Source organism: Galeopterus variegatus, unplaced genomic scaffold, assembly GCF_000696425.1.
Source record: "Galeopterus variegatus unplaced genomic scaffold, G_variegatus-3.0.2 Scaffold3469, whole genome shotgun sequence".
In the NCBI taxonomy this organism is placed as follows: domain Eukaryota; kingdom Metazoa; phylum Chordata; class Mammalia; order Dermoptera; family Cynocephalidae; genus Galeopterus; species Galeopterus variegatus.
This window is the reverse complement of record NW_007729580.1, coordinates 206,209-223,391: the sequence shown is the minus strand read 5'-3', so window position 1 is coordinate 223,391 and position 17,183 is coordinate 206,209. Positions and strand designations below refer to the sequence as shown.

Here is a 17,183-nt window from a genome sequence, read left to right as displayed (position 1 = left end):
TATTTAAAATTCATTCTCTGTCATGAAGACAATTTATATCATCTTCTAAAATATTGATTATTTAATCTTTTACAATTACACTTATAATCAATTCATCCTTGATTTGGGGATACGGCTTGAGGTAAGGGTCATGTTTCTTTTTCTATGTGAATATCAAACTGACCAAGCACTATTTATTTTCAAAATCCCTTTCTCATTTCTCAGGGGGGTCACCTTTGTTGTAAATCAAGTGTCCATTTATGTGGAAGTCTGTTTCTGGGCTAATGTATTCTGTTTCTTTCATCTGTTAGCCTATCTTTTCACCACTATAACACTGTCTTCATTACCAGAACTTTATGTAAGTCTTGATACCTTCAAGATATCCAACTTCATTATTCTTCAAGAGATTGTCAAGAGTTTCTTGGATATTTTTGGCCCTTTGCATTTCAATGTAAATTTTAGAATAAACTTACCATGTTACACACACACAACCGTATTGGGACTTATAATGTATTTGCATTGCATCTATAGATCAGTTTGGAAAGAACTAACATTGCAACAATATTGAGTCACAACCCATGAAAATAGTATAATGCTTCATTGATGTAGGTCTTCAACGTCTTTCAAAAATGTTTTATAGGGCCGACCCCATGGCGCACTTGGGAGAGTGCAGCGCTGGGAGTGCAGCAGTGCTCCCACAGCAGGTTTGGATCCTATATAGGGATGGGCGGTGCGCTCACTGGCTGAGTGTGGTGCTGCCGGTCACAAAAAAGACAAAAAAAAAAAAAAAAAGTTTTTTAGTTTTCTCTGTAGTGCGGCAATCTTTGGTTTAATTTATTCCTAGTTATTTATTATTGCCAACTGAAATTAAGGCTGTCAAGGCAAAAATAATTTTGTAAAGTTTGTTGGGAGCCAAATGTGAGGATCAACCCAGGAAATATCATCTGACAGAGTCAGAGAAGTGCTCCAAAGTTTGTTACAAATAACAAAGCTTTTATAGACATAAAAGGCTTAAAAAGTGGAAACAAAGAACAAAAATCCGGCTGGCCATTTAAAAGTTACTTTCCTTGTAAGGTGGGGACAGGCAGACAGAACAACAGAACAACAGAAAAATAACTGCTTATTAACAGCAGGTTACTTCAGGCTTCTTTTTTGTGTAAGTATTAAAACAGAGTGAACTTCATTATATCTATTGAAGATTTAAACTGGTCTGATAGGGACATTAATTGGCTATTATCTCTTTCTCCTGACTTCTCAGAAGGTCAGACCACAATCTAAGTGAGGTGGAACTTAGCAGGGGTGACTCCATTTTGATTTTTAGTCTGGTTTTTTGGGGCCTAGTGCAGGAATTTAGTCCAAAACAATGGTCTGTGATAATTCTTATTTAACACTATGTCATATACTATTATCAACCATATTTCTTTAAAACTTCAATTTTGTTTGTTCCTAATCTATCGAAACACAATTGATCTTTGAATATTAACTATGTATCCAGCAACTCTGTTAATTTATTATTTAATAAATTTAATATTTTTATTTTTATTTAATATTTTTTCTACTTTTTTCATTTTTCTACGAACAAAACATTATCCATGAAAAAATAATTTTATTTCTTCCTTCCTAATCTGTATCTTTTCATAAAAAATTCTACAACACACAATAATCTGAATCTAAGTAATGCGTCATTTTAGATGCAAATAAAACGCGCTAGTGCATTCATTTAATCTTCTTCCACCTCACACGCTCCCACTCTCAGCCAGTGCGGAGGAGTCTGGTACCAGATGACTTCACGTTAGGTTCAGGTCCCAGCTGCGGAAGCGCGCCGCCCGCTCCCTGACAGCTCCGCCCCTCGCCCAGACGCAGCCAATCAGCGGCCGCCGCTTACGCGCGCTCGACCGACCAAAATGGCGGCGGCCGTTGGCGAGCAGTCCAGTCTGTAGTGCCGTTGCCTTATTCCTCCCGTTGCGAAATGTGAAAGGAGAAGCGTGTGAAGGAGGGGGCTTATAGGCAATGAGTCGGCGAAGGAAACATGGGGACAGCCCTGGCTCGAAAATCACGCCGCGCAAAACGGCCGCGGCGGCTGAGGAATGGAGCCCGGTGGTCGAGCCGGGAAGGAGGCGGCTGAGGTCGGCCCGCGGCTCCGGGCTCCGCGGAGCTGGAGAGGGGCCTCCAGCAGCTGCTTCGTGCAGTAAAAGTAACCCCGACGGTGAGACGTCGGCAGCGCAGCCTGCCTGGGCTTCGGCGCTGCAGCCCCACAGCCCAGCTGGCATCAGGGAAATCTGGGGCGGGGGTGGAATCTGGAAGTGCGCTCACTTTCTCTGGGATCGTCCCCTCGCGAATCTAGAAATAACTGTAGCACTCCGCACGGCTTTTGTTCCCGAGTTTGAGCACTGCCCCGTTAGGTTTGACCGCCCACGTGCCCGTGCACCGGAATAGGTCGTGCGGTTTACCTATCGGGGGAGGGCGGTGACTTCTAGGCTGCTCCTCCAGTCAGCGGTAGTGGCGGAGGGAGGAGAAATAGTTGATAGGCTTTCTGCCTTTAGCTTATATTCCCGGGAGAAATATTTTCCCTTATAACTCGTTTGTCCTGACTTGCTTTAGGAAAGGGGCCATATGAAAATCTTACAGCTCGTCTCAAGATCATGGTCACGTCTCACCTCACAGCGAATAAACCAGGAGTAGTTGTGTAACCTCCAAGTAGGAAACTGAGGGCTCCTTTGGTTCTCATCAGTTTTGGGTGTTCTATTTTAAAAGAATTAATCGTGCTGGAAGCGAAACTCATATAAAAGCCTTTCCTAGAGTTTGTTCTTAAACTTTGGTGTTTGTTAGTTTGCATACCTTTAGTTTTACTCCCATGAAGCAATTCGGGAATGAACAAAGACAAATCTTTGAGTTTTAAAAGTCATTCTAGACCAAACTTCCCAAGAAATGGATCACTAATGTTTTTTAGAGTAGTGTAAGTTGAATAGAGTTGGTGAAAGGGGATACACAGACTTTTAATGAAGTTTCTGTTTGGATACTTTTGATTTTTGTGATATATCTGTAAATTACAGGTGGTTCCCCAAAGCCTTCAAATCCCAGTGATAATGAATGAAGTGACTAGGTCATATACTATCGTATACTAGAGCTTCTAGGTTATCTAAAAATAATTGCTGTTTATAAGGTCGAATTTGTGAAGTAGTGCATGGATTTTTATGTGAAACAAACATTTCAATTGTGGTCCAAGTAATATAATGGTCTTGGGAGAAAATTTTACAATTGAACTATAAAACATCCAATTATAAAATTTGACTTTAGAGTATTATAAAGAAAAGTAGTGTGTTAAAATGCAACAATTGTTATTTAATCATATTTTATATAGAAAGGTATGAAACACCAAAGAGAGTGCTGAAAATGGATTTATCGTCTACCTTCAGTTCTCCTAATGATCCGGATGGACAGAATGATATCTTTTGGGATCAAAATTCTCCAATGACAAAACAGTTAGGTAATTTGTAATTAACATTTTTACATGGGTAAATACTTGATAAATGATTAAGATTTAACTGGTCAGTTGGGTAATAACCTCAGGAACTTTTATATAACAGCTTTTTTTTTTGAGACTTAGGTGATTTTTTTTCTGTGATATACATGTGATACCACAGTTCATAGTCACCTAAGCTCTGCTAATTAAAATAATTTTCTAAGAAGTGAAAATTATTTTTAAAAATTAGTTTTTCGGTTTTTGTTTAAAATTTATAGAAATGTTTTTGTTTCTTTAGGCAAAGGAAGAAAAAAACAGATATACACGACAGACAGTGATGAGATTTCACATATCGTTAATCGTATTGCTCCTCAGGTAAATATCACTAATTCTATAGTTTATTTTAAAACAAAAAAAAAGAATGTGCCACTAAATTCTTGTATAGTTCATTTGAATGGAAAATAATGTTTTGTCTTTTATAACTCTCTTTCCTAAAAATAGGGGCAGCAAAGATTACTTTTACCTTTTTTACTTCTGAACCACATGACATTTTTGAAAAAAACAAGCATAGTATAAAATTGGTGATATATATTTTCCTAAACATATATCATATTTTAATTTTTTTAGATTAATGATTTTTGAATAGAGCTTTGTGTTTATTTTGTCTATAATGTGTTCAATAGCACGTGGCATCATTTTTCAAGTTACTAAAATAATAGAATAAAGCAATTAATAAGAATTTAAACTTTTACAACTTTTTTGTGATTGGTATTTGTTTACTATCTATAGTCCAACTTTTCCCCATTGAAACTGCTCTTAATACTCATTGACTTATAAGATCATGCAGAAATACTTATTAAAGTGAAGAGAGCCCTGGATTTTGATTTAGTCCTCATTCAGCCTTCTATGCTGTGTGACCCTAGGCATTCAGCCATAAACTAGAATTATTGCTTGTCTTGCTCTCTTCATTGGATCATTATGAGGATAAATTAGGTAAAAATTTTTTGTAAACTGTAGAACACTATAAATGTAAGGTTATGTTAAGGTTGTTAAATAACTTACTATAATAGAATCATCTTCAAAAGTTTTTTTTCTTCATTTTAATTCTGTTTGAGTGAAATAGAAATATAATTTTAAGCCAATCATTTGACACAAATGAACCCCATAACTCTACTATCATTTATTTATTTTTCCAGTTGAAATATGTGGCCATAATATCATTTATCATATTTGTCTTATGACTGTTACTAAGAAGCACAGGCTCAGTACGTGAAACTGTCTGAGCTTCTTTGCTTTTCTCTCTTTTTCTTATTTAACAACATTTAAATCCACAGAACATCCTATTTTTGCTTAGTGGCTTCTCTGCAGGAACTGGTATTTTTCCTTGGATAGTTACCGTACGTTGACCATAAATAATAGATGGCACTGGCCCAAAATTTGTTTATGAGAGATCACCATCATCCAGGTGGTGGAGACAGAAAGCAAAGTTTTTCTTAGCAGCTATAAAACATCCAGAATTACAACTAGCACAGACAAAACAACTCTGTTGTCAGTAGCTCTACATTCCATATTTGGCTTGTCATAGATAGTCCCTTTACATATGGTTCATTAGTTAAATAGCATTTGTGCCATAATACTACTTACTCTATAAGTTAACAGTAGATCTTCATTAATTGTGGGTTTCACATGAAAGAAGCATAATAAAATGTGTTTGGGCTGGCCAGCCTAAATAGTGATAAAAAGATAGTCGAGTAAATTATTAGACCCTTTACCTAAATGGGCTGGAAATAATAGCTCATATAAAGAAATGGCAACAATATGCAAGTGGTAACCTGTGTAAAAAGAAAAAATACAGAGAAATTAGTTGCTTTTAAATGTTACCTTCTTCAGCTGAGCACTTTTAAAGCACCTAAATCTTTGGTAGTATGAAGGTCTCTTTAAAAGCTTCTCATGTTCTCAGAATGGCAAATATTCATGGTTGTTTATTTTAGGTGAGTTATTCTCTTCAAATCATTTAATTTCCTTTAAATGATCTCAGAGATGGCATTTTTTTTTTAATATGGACTTCCATTTTAATGGGATAGTCATTTCACTTTTTATATGATGTTGGTTGTTTGAAGATGGTGTATATCTTTCCATCATTTATACAACATTACATAATATACTCTTTAGGATGAAATAAAGTAATGCAGTAATACAATTAGATATCTTATACAACACCTGGACTGTAGTTAGGAATCAAGAAATTATATAATTATTAATGAAGAAATATTTAAAATATAACATTTGTAAATAGTATACAAGAATATATAGGAACCCCCCGTATATATATAATGTTGAGCATATAAAGTAGTCACAATTTAGTTATTTGAAAATTGAATGAATTTAAATACTTGGTAAGTGGGCAGAGTCCATAATTAAATCATTAATAATTATTTTCCTTAAATTCAAGGTTGTTGTTGAAACAAAAGGGAAAATATATACAGTCCGAAAGTGAAATTACTGACTTTCTTGAGTATTTTGCAAAGCTAAAGTCAACTAGATTCAACTGGACGTTAAGAAAACTGCTTCTTGATTGAGCATTTTGAAGTACCAAGTTGTAGGGGTCTTTTCAACTAAACCTTGTGTGATAGTAATTTATATTCATTCTAGGTACTATAAAAATAGAGTAAAAAATCAATTTGATTTATTATTTTGGTTTACAGTTAATTCATAAAGCTAATCCTCTTAATTTCTTGTGTGATCAAGTGACAAAGGCAATAGCAAAAATATCCAGATCTGAAATAGCTTTTTCCTAGATTTTATACTGGTTAAACTTTTTCTGCTTTCTCTACTTATTCTTTGTTCTTATCTCTGCCTCATTCTTAGCATCAGTTCTAACCTTGCTCTTATCTCTAACTCAATCCTGATCTTAGTTCTTCTTTTTTTCTCTTTTCTTCATGTGTGTATTTGGTTGTACCTGACCTTCATTCTATCTAAGTGTTTTCAATTTAAGTCAACATGAATTGTCCAACTTTAGATAACGATTATAATGGGGATAAGGAAAATTTGGAGAATCAGGCAATACAGAAAGAATTCCATGTGCATCTTTCTTTATTCTCAAGTCTGATGATTTCTGCCATAGTTTATTTCTGATATTAATGTTTTTTGAGTATCTATGACAACTGAAATAAGTGAGTTTTCTTTCAATAAAAATGCACTTTTACTATTATATATGCATTTGATAAATAATTTAACTCTTAAAAACTTAATATTTTTTGAAAATAAGGAATTCCTAATTTTGAATGTTTTCATTCTGTGAAACATAAGTTGATCACTCTTGTAACTTTTGCTGTCATCCCCCAAGTACTCATTGTTTCTGAGTTTGGTAACTGTTACCTCGTCAGAATTTATTGCTCCAGGAAAATAATTCAGAGTAACTAGTTTTCATTTTCTTCCTTTCTTTTTTCATTTCTTCCTCGCCCAAGTACTCATTGTTTCTGAGTTTGGTAACTGTTACCTCGTCAGAATTTATTGCTACAGGAAAATAATTCAGAGTAACTAGTTTTCATTTTCTTCCTTTCTTTTTTCATTTCTTCCTCTCTTTCTTTTATTATTATTATTATTTTTTTGAAACTTTTACATGTCTTTTTCTCTTTTTTTCCCCTTCTGCCAAAGGATGAAAAACCAACCACAAACTCCATGCTGGGCATGTGGATTGGAGAAACTGCTATTCCTTGTACTCCCATAGTAACAAAAGGAAAATCAAGAGGAAAAATCAGCTGCACAAAGTGAGTTCAAACTTTTCAACTTTTCTGAGACTCAATGAAGCAAAAATTTTTAGTAATCTGTTCTGATTTTGTGAGTATTTCAAAATGGTTAATAAAATTTACTTACTTTTGCCAAAATTTAGAGTTAATAGAATTATAAAGTATTAAATTTTTGAGTTTTAACATTTCAAAATATGCGAAATAATATTTATAATTACTTGTAAAACATTTCTTAGTTATAATTTTTTAATGTTGTTTAATAGGTTAAAAACACAAAATCAAGAAGAAGAACTTATGAAATTGGCTAAACAATTTGATAAAAATATGGAAGAACTAGATGTGATTCAAGAGCAAAACAAGAGGAATCATGGTTTTATCCAGACAGTTTCAGAAACAGAGACTTTAAATAATTATACAGATCATGTACAGATGCAGTCATTAAGTGGTATAGTTCCCAAAATAGATAATGCTATAATAAAGAAGTCAATGAAAGGAAACACCAAGATATCTGTGGTAAATGATCAAAATAGCAGTCAGAAGCCATTTGACCAAAATGCTGAAGCAGCCTTTATTGCTATTTTTGATGGTTCTACTCAGAAATGTAGTGGACAGTTAAGTCAAGATCTGTCAGGTGCTTTTTTAAACACCAGAAATACTACCTTTGGAAAGAAAAATCTTTTAAAAGAGGAGCAAATCATTACTAATGAAACTCTGGTCACTGAAAAACTGTCAAATAAAACTCCAGGATCACTTTCTCCTCAAGTAGGTGCTCCCATGACAACAAAATCACATGCGATTTACAGTACTGAGGAGCCAGAAGCTTCTAATAAGCACATTGATGCATTTACTACCAGTGATTTTGAAGATGATTGGGAAAACTTACTAGATAATGAGCCTTTGGTTAGGCAAAATGTTGAAATAGCTGAACTCTTCCCTTCTCATAAAACAGCCCAGGTTACTAATCAAAAGAAAATCTGTACCTTTAATAGTAAAAATGATACAAGTAAGTCAAGAATGAATGCAAGTCTAGATGCCAGATTAAGAGATTCGAAAATATTACAAGATCTTCCTTCAAAGACACATAACAGAGAATCAGTAAATACTGGAGAATATGGATTTTTGCCAAATTCAAATGATAAATTAAACAAATTACTATCCACAGGAAATAAAATGAAATTTGAGAAATCTTTCAATAAAATAGTTGTTCAAGACAAAATACAAGATTGTCCAGTTACATCTAATCTGACAACGGTAAAGGAAGATATTCATACCATATTTAATTCTAATATAAATGCTTCTGAAAAAAAGTCTGCTTTGAACACAGGATATTCTGATGAACAAAAAAATAAGCCCATTTTAAATCAGTCTTTTAAAGTACCTGTTAATATTGATCCTTTTGGCTCTGCAACTCTAGTCAATGAAACCAGTATTAGTAACCCACATCAGACTAATGCATCAAAATTAAGTTCTTTCTTTGATGATTGGAATGATCCATTATTTGCCAATGAAATTATTAAAGCATGTCATCAATTAGAGAGTACTTGGGAAGCGGATGATGTAGATGATGATTTGTTGTACGAAGCATGTGATGATATTGAAAGACTAACTCAGCAACAAGACGTTGTAAAGGACAGCAAGACATCAGAAAGTATACATGAAGTCAATGATAATACCAAACATGGAGCCAAAAACATGTTTACTGTATCTAAACAAGGAATTCAGTTAGTGCAATCAAAGCATTTGAATCTGGGCAGCATTTCAGTGCAAACATCTTCCTTGACAGATAGCTCACAAATAGATAAATCAATGAAGATGGAGAAGGGAAAAGTGTGTGGGAATTCCCCAAGTTTTTTAGATGCTACAACAAATTTGACTATGTGCTCTAAGAACTCAAATTGTCAAATCAATAGTCTGCCTGTCTCTTGGAATAACACTGATGTTCCAGCACAAGTAAATAATTCCAAATCCTTTCATGCAGGAAGTTCAAATTTGAATATGCGTTCAGATCATATGAGCACTGAAATTGCTACTTATAAGAAGAAATTAAGTACTCAGCAACTATCCTGTAAGACTGTAATGGATGAAGCTCATAGTGATCTTGACAAAACAGATAGATTTTCAAAGTATACGTTTGCAAAGATGAAAAATTCCCAAATTCTTTTTCAATTTAATCAAAATTGTATAACAGGAAGTATGTCTGGTACCAAAATTATACAGGATTTGGAGAAAAAGAAAACTGTCAGCCCATTTCTTGGGGAGGCTGTTCAGCAGCAATCTTCAGTGAAACTTTATGAATCTTTGAAACAGTCTTCAAGAGGTATGTATTAGATAGTTTTCTTTGAAAAGAATCATCTTGGAAAGTAATAAAACTAGTTATTTGCTGTTTTGAGTGTAAGTAACATAAGGTAAAAACTATTCTATGATGTTTAACTAGAATTCTTAAAGTGATTCTTGCAAATAATGATGCTGTAATATATGAAGAGTAGGTGGTATATTATGATTCCGTCAAATTCTTTCCCAACACTCAGTACAATCACTGGCATATAGAAGGTACTCAGTAAATATCTGTTGAATGATTTATGAGTTATTTCCTGGAAAATTGTACTTGTAGATATAAGTATTGCAGTGTTAGTTTTAACATTGTTGGCGTTTAGTAAATATCTCATATTAATACTTGAGTAATCTTACTCCTACTTTTAGTGGAACAGCAAGGTGAACAATATTTGAAAATTTAGAGTATTCTAATTAAACACTTTGCTAATATAATATCTGATATAAAACTCAGTGCTAATTGTGACGGTTAGAATTGTGATTTACTTATTTGATACAACCTGTCATTTCTGATGCTTCTAATTCCACATTTCCCCAATTCTCCATTCTGTCAATAAGTTCCATTGTTTCTATCTTGAAAATTGTGTCTCAGGACTGTCCATTTTCTCACTCTCTACTGCTACTACCCTTATCCAAGCCAACATTTCTAGATTAGTCTACTGCAGTTCTTTTATCTGTCCCCTTTCAATTCTAGTCTCCAAATAGCAGAATTTAAAGCCAGGTAGACAACTATGGCATTCCTGTGCTTAAAACAACCTTCCATAGCTGCCCATCATATTTCAAATAAAATCCAAACTTTACACTGTGATCTACAAAGCTCTATCTAGGTTGTCTCTCCTTAACCTGCCTCTTCTCTTTTTTCCTTACCTACTGTTGCTTCAGCTACACCGTCTTTAAATTTCTTGAACAAAATAGGGTCTCTCCTACTTCAGCCTATGCTATTCTCCTTGACTTAAATTACTCCTTCCCAACATTTGACCCCTTTCCCCACCCTTACCCTTTTGTTGGTGCTTTTTTATGTCTCAATATAAGTATTAATTTCTCACAGAGGCCTTCCTTGAAGAGTGTATAATTAGGTCTTTTCCTTGTTTATTTTCCATCATTTCTTAATTCCTTCATGTCTTTTATCAGAAGTTGCAATTTAGTGACTATTGTCAGTCTGGTTGGCATTATTGCTAAAACTTTCCTATTTAAGTGACTCCCCCAGCTTTTTTTAACTTGCAGTAGTAATATGCTAGTTGTTTAAAAAGAAAGAAATAAAACAGTATACAATAATTTGAAGTAAAAAATTAAGTCTTATATTATTTTCTTTCCCATGCCATTCCACTGGGAAAACCACTATTAACAGTTCGGCATACATCATGTATCATTTTTATGCATATAAAAAGGTGTGTGTATGCATGTATATGCATACATATATGTAAATATGTGTGTATACCTATAGATTTATTTAAATAGATGGAAGTAGACACTATATACCTGCTGTTTGGCAACTTGCTTTTGTGCCTTTGCTTAATTTAATTATAGCTATCTTTTCCTGTTACTACATCTACGTGATATGTTATATGGATGTGCCATAATTTAACTGTTTCTATATTGGTATAAGTTGGTTGCAGTATTTTGCAATTACAAACAGTACTCTAGTGAATATCCTTCTACGTAAATTTCTGCATGCTGTGTATTGTATCTGTTAACTTCTAGAAAATTGATGTAAGAGAATGTTTTGAATTTTGATGGATATTGCCAAATTTCCTTTCAAAAAAGTGACACCAGTTTATACTCTTATCAGCATTGACAATAAACATTTCTCTACATGATGGCTCAAACTAGATATTTTGAAATTTTAAAAATTGCTGTCAATCTTAAATAATTTAAATATTATTAAATATTTTGAATATTTAAATTTATATCGAATATTTAAAATACTTAAATTTATATTAAAATATTGTAAATAATTCAGCTGTGTTCTCAAAATGAATTTGTTTACATATAGTTGTAATTCCATTAAAGACTAAATCTCTCTGGAGTGTTTGAGCTTTTCCCAAAACTTCTGCTATCCATCTGCATTTTTTATGGGTGAAAAATTTGCCTTTTAGCATACCTTATCAATTTTTCCTTTAAGTTTATTGATAGTACCCAATCTCTTAATTAATATTAACCTTATTGATGTTGTCTGTTGTTTTTTTCTTCCTTTTACATTGGTATGTAGCAAGCTGCTCTCCAGGGAGTATCTTTGAAACAAAACCCATTTAACTCCCTCATTGATTTAAGTCAGGAGTTGGCAAACTATGGCCTGTTGAAATCCAGCCTGCAGCCTGTTTTTGTACAGCCAGCATAGTAAAAACGGTTTTAGCGTTTTTAAATGGTTGAAAAAAAATCAACAGAATAATATTTCACGACATCTGGAAATTATATAAATAGAGAAAGTTTTATTTGAACACATTTTTTTATTTGAGCGCATCATTTGTTTATGTATTGTCCATGACTATTTTTGTGCTATAATGGCAGACTTAAGCAGTTGCAAGAAGAGACCATCTGGCCCTCAAAGGTTAATGTACTTACTTTCTGGCCATTAACAGAAAAAAATTTTCTGACCCCTGCACTTTAAAGGTAAAGATTAAGAAAGCCACTTTTGCTTAATGCCTAGGAATAGTTTGAGACTTTGCTGTGTGTTTTTTATTATAGATTGAGTTAAAAGAAGGGCTGATGGGAAAGATAGATGATTCTCTAATCAAATTTTCATGGTTTGACTTGATATCATTTGAAATTATTTTCCGGAATATCACCAAGCCAATTGTAAGGCCAATTTTAGGAAGTTATATTCTTTTCTGCTGTTGTAGGTTATTAACCTGTTTTCCTTTCATACTTACAGTCAGTTGAATTTAAATTCTGTGTACGTGTATTCTTAGTTTTTTGTGTTTCTCAGTTTTGAGGCTTAAATATTAGATAATTAGTCAAGCTAATTATATATATGTATACATACACACGCGCACACACGCACGCTGCGCGCGTATGTATGTATATTTCAGCAGCTGGCTGGTGGTACCGGAATCCCAACCCTTGACCTGAGGCTTAAATATTAGATAATTAGTCAAGCTAATTATATATATGTATACATACACACGCGCACACACGCACGCGCGTATGTATGTATATTTCAGCAGCTGGCTGGTGGTACCGGAATCCCAACCCTTGACCTTTGAGTTACCAACAGTGTGCTCTAACCAGCTGAGCTAACCAGCCAGCCCAAACTAATTATAAAGTATCTTCTAGTGTCTTTCTGTAAGGGAAAGTAGCTACAGTCTTAACTAACTTAAAAAATAAAAAAGATCAAGGGTCGCTGGTTAGCTCGGTTAGAGCACAGTGTGGTAAAACCAAGGTCAAGGGTTTGTATACAAAAAAATTTTTAAAAGAAAAGACATCAGAATTATCTGGGGAGTTTATTCAAAATATGTATTTTTTAACTGAATACCCTCTCCCATTTCTGATTATACCAAGAAAGTTAAGGGAGACAGATGATATATTTTGGAAAATGCCTGTCTTAGTTTACAAGAGAAATATCATATAACAAATTCTGAATCTTCTTCTAGATGTCAGTATGAATAATATTTTTCTTCTCACAATACAGTCATGTGTCGCTTAATGGGGATACGTTTTGAGAAATGTGGTTAGGTGATTTTGTCATGTGAACATCATAAAGTGTACTTACACAAACCTAGATAGTATAGCCTACTACACACTTAGACTATAGGGTATAGCCTATAGCTTCTAGACTACAAACCTGTACAACATGTTATTGGGTTAAATGCTGTAGGCAGATGCAACACAGTGGTGCGTATTTGTGTATCTAAGCATATTAAACATAGTAAAAATACAATATAAATGATTAAAAATGGTACACCTGTATAGGGTACCTACAATGAATGTAGCTTATAGGACTGAAAGTTGCTCCGAGTGGGTCAATGAGTGAGTGGTGAGTGAATGTGAAGGCATAGGGAATTATAGTACACTACTGTAGACTTTATAAACACTACCCTTATGCTACACTAAATTTATTTTTTAAAAAAGTAATTGCACTACAACATTAAGACAGCTATGAGATAGGTTTTATTATGACACTAGGCGATAGGAATTTTTCAGCTCCGTTGTAGTCTTATAGGGCTACCATCATACATTTGTCCTCACTGACCAGAATATCATTATGTGGTGCTTGACTGTCACACGTTCTTATTTACTTTTCTGAAAAGCATATTTTACAACATGCCATGGTTTTTCCAATAAAAATTAAATATGTATTAGAGTTCTTAAATTTTAAATATTATTTAAATGAGTAAATGGTTTCTAATATGATTTCAATTTACTTAATAGAATCTATTTTAAAGTCTCTACAAAATACATATTTCAAATAAAAATATAGTCTCTAATAGGGAGTCACAGGTGGCCAGTTTGACATGAGAGATTTCACTTTATCACTCTAAAATATTTTGCCTCAGTGGCTGAAATGAAAACCTTGTAGCTCTATAGAGAAAAAAGTAGATGACTATTAGTACAGCTTATCTTAGAATNCACCAAGCCAATTGTAAGGCCAATTTTAGGAAGTTATATTCTTTTCTGCTGTTGTAGGTTATTAACCTGTTTTCCTTTCATACTTACAGTCAGTTGAATTTAAATTCTGTGTACGTGTATTCTTAGTTTTTTGTGTTTCTCAGTTTTGAGGCTTAAATATTAGATAATTAGTCAAGCTAATTATATATATGTATACATACACACGCGCACACACGCACGCTGCGCGCGTATGTATGTATATTTCAGCAGCTGGCTGGTGGTACCGGAATCCCAACCCTTGACCTTTGAGTTACCAACAGTGTGCTCTAACCAGCTGAGCTAACCAGCCAGCCCAAACTAATTATAAAGTATCTTCTAGTGTCTTTCTGTAAGGGAAAGTAGCTACAGTCTTAACTAACTTAAAAAATAAAAAAGATCAAGGGTCGCTGGTTAGCTCGGTTAGAGCACAGTGTGGTAAAACCAAGGTCAAGGGTTTGTATACAAAAAAATTTTTAAAAGAAAAGACATCAGAATTATCTGGGGAGTTTATTCAAAATATGTATTTTTTAACTGAATACCCTCTCCCATTTCTGATTATACCAAGAAAGTTAAGGGAGACAGATGATATATTTTGGAAAATGCCTGTCTTAGTTTACAAGAGAAATATCATATAACAAATTCTGAATCTTCTTCTAGATGTCAGTATGAATAATATTTTTCTTCTCACAATACAGTCATGTGTCGCTTAATGGGGATACGTTTTGAGAAATGTGGTTAGGTGATTTTGTCATGTGAACATCATAAAGTGTACTTACACAAACCTAGATAGTATAGCCTACTACACACTTAGACTATAGGGTATAGCCTATAGCTTCTAGACTACAAACCTGTACAACATGTTATTGGGTTAAATGCTGTAGGCAGATGCAACACAGTGGTGCGTATTTGTGTATCTAAGCATATTAAACATAGTAAAAATACAATATAAATGATTAAAAATGGTACACCTGTATAGGGTACCTACAATGAATGTAGCTTATAGGACTGAAAGTTGCTCCGAGTGGGTCAATGAGTGAGTGGTGAGTGAATGTGAAGGCATAGGGAATTATAGTACACTACTGTAGACTTTATAAACACTACCCTTATGCTACACTAAATTTATTTTTTAAAAAAGTAATTGCACTACAACATTAAGACAGCTATGAGATAGGTTTTATTATGACACTAGGCGATAGGAATTTTTCAGCTCCGTTGTAGTCTTATAGGGCTACCATCATACATTTGTCCTCACTGACCAGAATATCATTATGTGGTGCTTGACTGTCACACGTTCTTATTTACTTTTCTGAAAAGCATATTTTACAACATGCCATGGTTTTTCCAATAAAAATTAAATATGTATTAGAGTTCTTAAATTTTAAATATTATTTAAATGAGTAAATGGTTTCTAATATGATTTCAATTTACTTAATAGAATCTATTTTAAAGTCTCTACAAAATACATATTTCAAATAAAAATATAGTCTCTAATAGGGAGTCACAGGTGGCCAGTTTGACATGAGAGATTTCACTTTATCACTCTAAAATATTTTGCCTCAGTGGCTGAAATGAAAACCTTGTAGCTCTATAGAGAAAAAAGTAGATGACTATTAGTACAGCTTATCTTAGAATAGTAAACATACTCTATTTAAGATATTGGTATCAAACTTAATTTATCAAATTTAATTTATCATATTTTGACTACTTTTCAATTAAAGTTTATATGAGGGTGCTTCAAAAAGTTCATTGAAAAATTGAATTACAAGATAGTACAAATCTATGAATCTTTTCATGAACTTTTTGAAGTACCCTCATATAACGTTTAAAATACCAGTTTTTAAGATAGATTCATTCGTGGGTCATGTAAATTAGATGTCATAGTCCACATGAAGTATTTGGTAGGTAATCAAAATAAAGATAGTTTTTAATCAAATTGAGTTTGATCACACTGTGAAGAGTGTGCATAAGATAGGGACAGATTGGTCAGTGCCTGATTTTCTTTTGAGTTGAAGCATTGTATCTGTATGTATGAACTTTGAATCTTATAGTTAGTAATTTAGTATGATTTAAGAGCCAAACTGATAGGCAAATCTGGGTAATGAGAAGGCAAAAATTAAAGCTCTTATTCAAGATGACTTTGTAGGCTGTAAAATTAATAGCTATATTTTTGCTTAATTTTTAGAGGAAGAGGAGAAAAATAGAAAGTATTCCCCTGAAGAAATTCAGAGAAAAAGACAAGAAGCACTGGTTCGAAGAATGACAAAAGCACGGGCATCATCTGTAAATACAGCTCCCACTTAATTTCCGTAATGAAATATTAGTTGGAAGACTTAACAGACTGTTGATAACTATCTATGATAGGAAATTTTTTTTTCTTGATTTCTCTGTGAGAAATTTAATGCTGACTTTTAAAGCATGGACTTTACTTTATTAAATAATAAATCTTTTCAATGATGGTAAATGAAACCTTTCCTTTGAAATGTATGTGAAAGTAATTACACGTAAATTTTGGAAAATTCAGTAAAGTTACCAATTATGTACTAAAATTATACAGAGTAAAGTAATTATATTTTTAAATACTGTGATTGCAGGTAATCATCAAAAAATAGATAATCTACTTAATTTTCTATTGTAATTTCTTTTCCTAATACAAAGCTTCAACTTACTGAGGTAATAGGGACTATTTCTATATAGTTTTACTTTCAGTAACTTGTTTAAGGTTTTTATACCTTTCTGAATTTAATTATTTTTTTATTTTTATTTTTTTTTGTCTTTTTTGAGACTGGCCACACCGCGCTCAGCCAGTGAGCGCACCGGCCATCCCTATACAGGATCCAAACCCGCAGTGGGAGTGCTGCTGCGTTCCCAGCGCCGCGCTCTCCTGAGTGCGCCACGGGCTCAGCCCACCTTTCTGAATTTTAATTAATACTTCCATATTTCTAGGAACATGGTTGGTAGGAAACAAAGGACTTCAGTTTATTTGTAAAGAAATTATTTTCAATTTCAAAAGTAGATTTGAATTTTAAGATTTCTGAAATGTGATATTTTGGAAACTTTCATCATTTTTAAGGAAAACA

General features: G+C 33.5%; 1 protein-coding gene across 1 annotated transcript; it reads left to right on the top strand.

Annotated features, from left to right (window-relative positions):
• The first annotated feature begins 1,989 nt into the window (after positions 1-1,989).
• On the top strand, positions 1,990-16,547 carry ETAA1 (Ewing tumor-associated antigen 1). Its single transcript, XM_008585137.1, has 6 exons — positions 1,990-2,185; positions 3,341-3,466; positions 3,741-3,817; positions 7,100-7,212; positions 7,455-9,508; positions 16,289-16,547. The coding sequence occupies exons 1-6, from the start codon at positions 1,990-1,992 to the stop codon at positions 16,405-16,407; spliced, it is 2,685 nt and encodes an 894-aa protein (XP_008583359.1). The 3' UTR covers positions 16,408-16,547.
• The last annotated feature ends 636 nt before the right edge of the window (positions 16,548-17,183 follow it).

What these genes read in the sequence shown, in the direction of transcription:
- ETAA1 (XM_008585137.1), top strand. Translation starts at nt 1,990, where the DNA reads ATGAGTCGGCGAAGGAAACATGGGGACAGCCCTGGCTCGAAAATCACG. An exon ending in TTAATCGTATTGCTCCTCAG is followed by an intron (nt 3,818 to 7,099) that starts GTAAATATCACT and finishes CTTCTGCCAAAG; the next exon opens with GATGAAAAACCAACCACAAA. An exon ending in GGAAAAATCAGCTGCACAAA is followed by an intron (nt 7,213 to 7,454) that starts GTGAGTTCAAAC and finishes GTTGTTTAATAG; the next exon opens with GTTAAAAACACAAAATCAAG.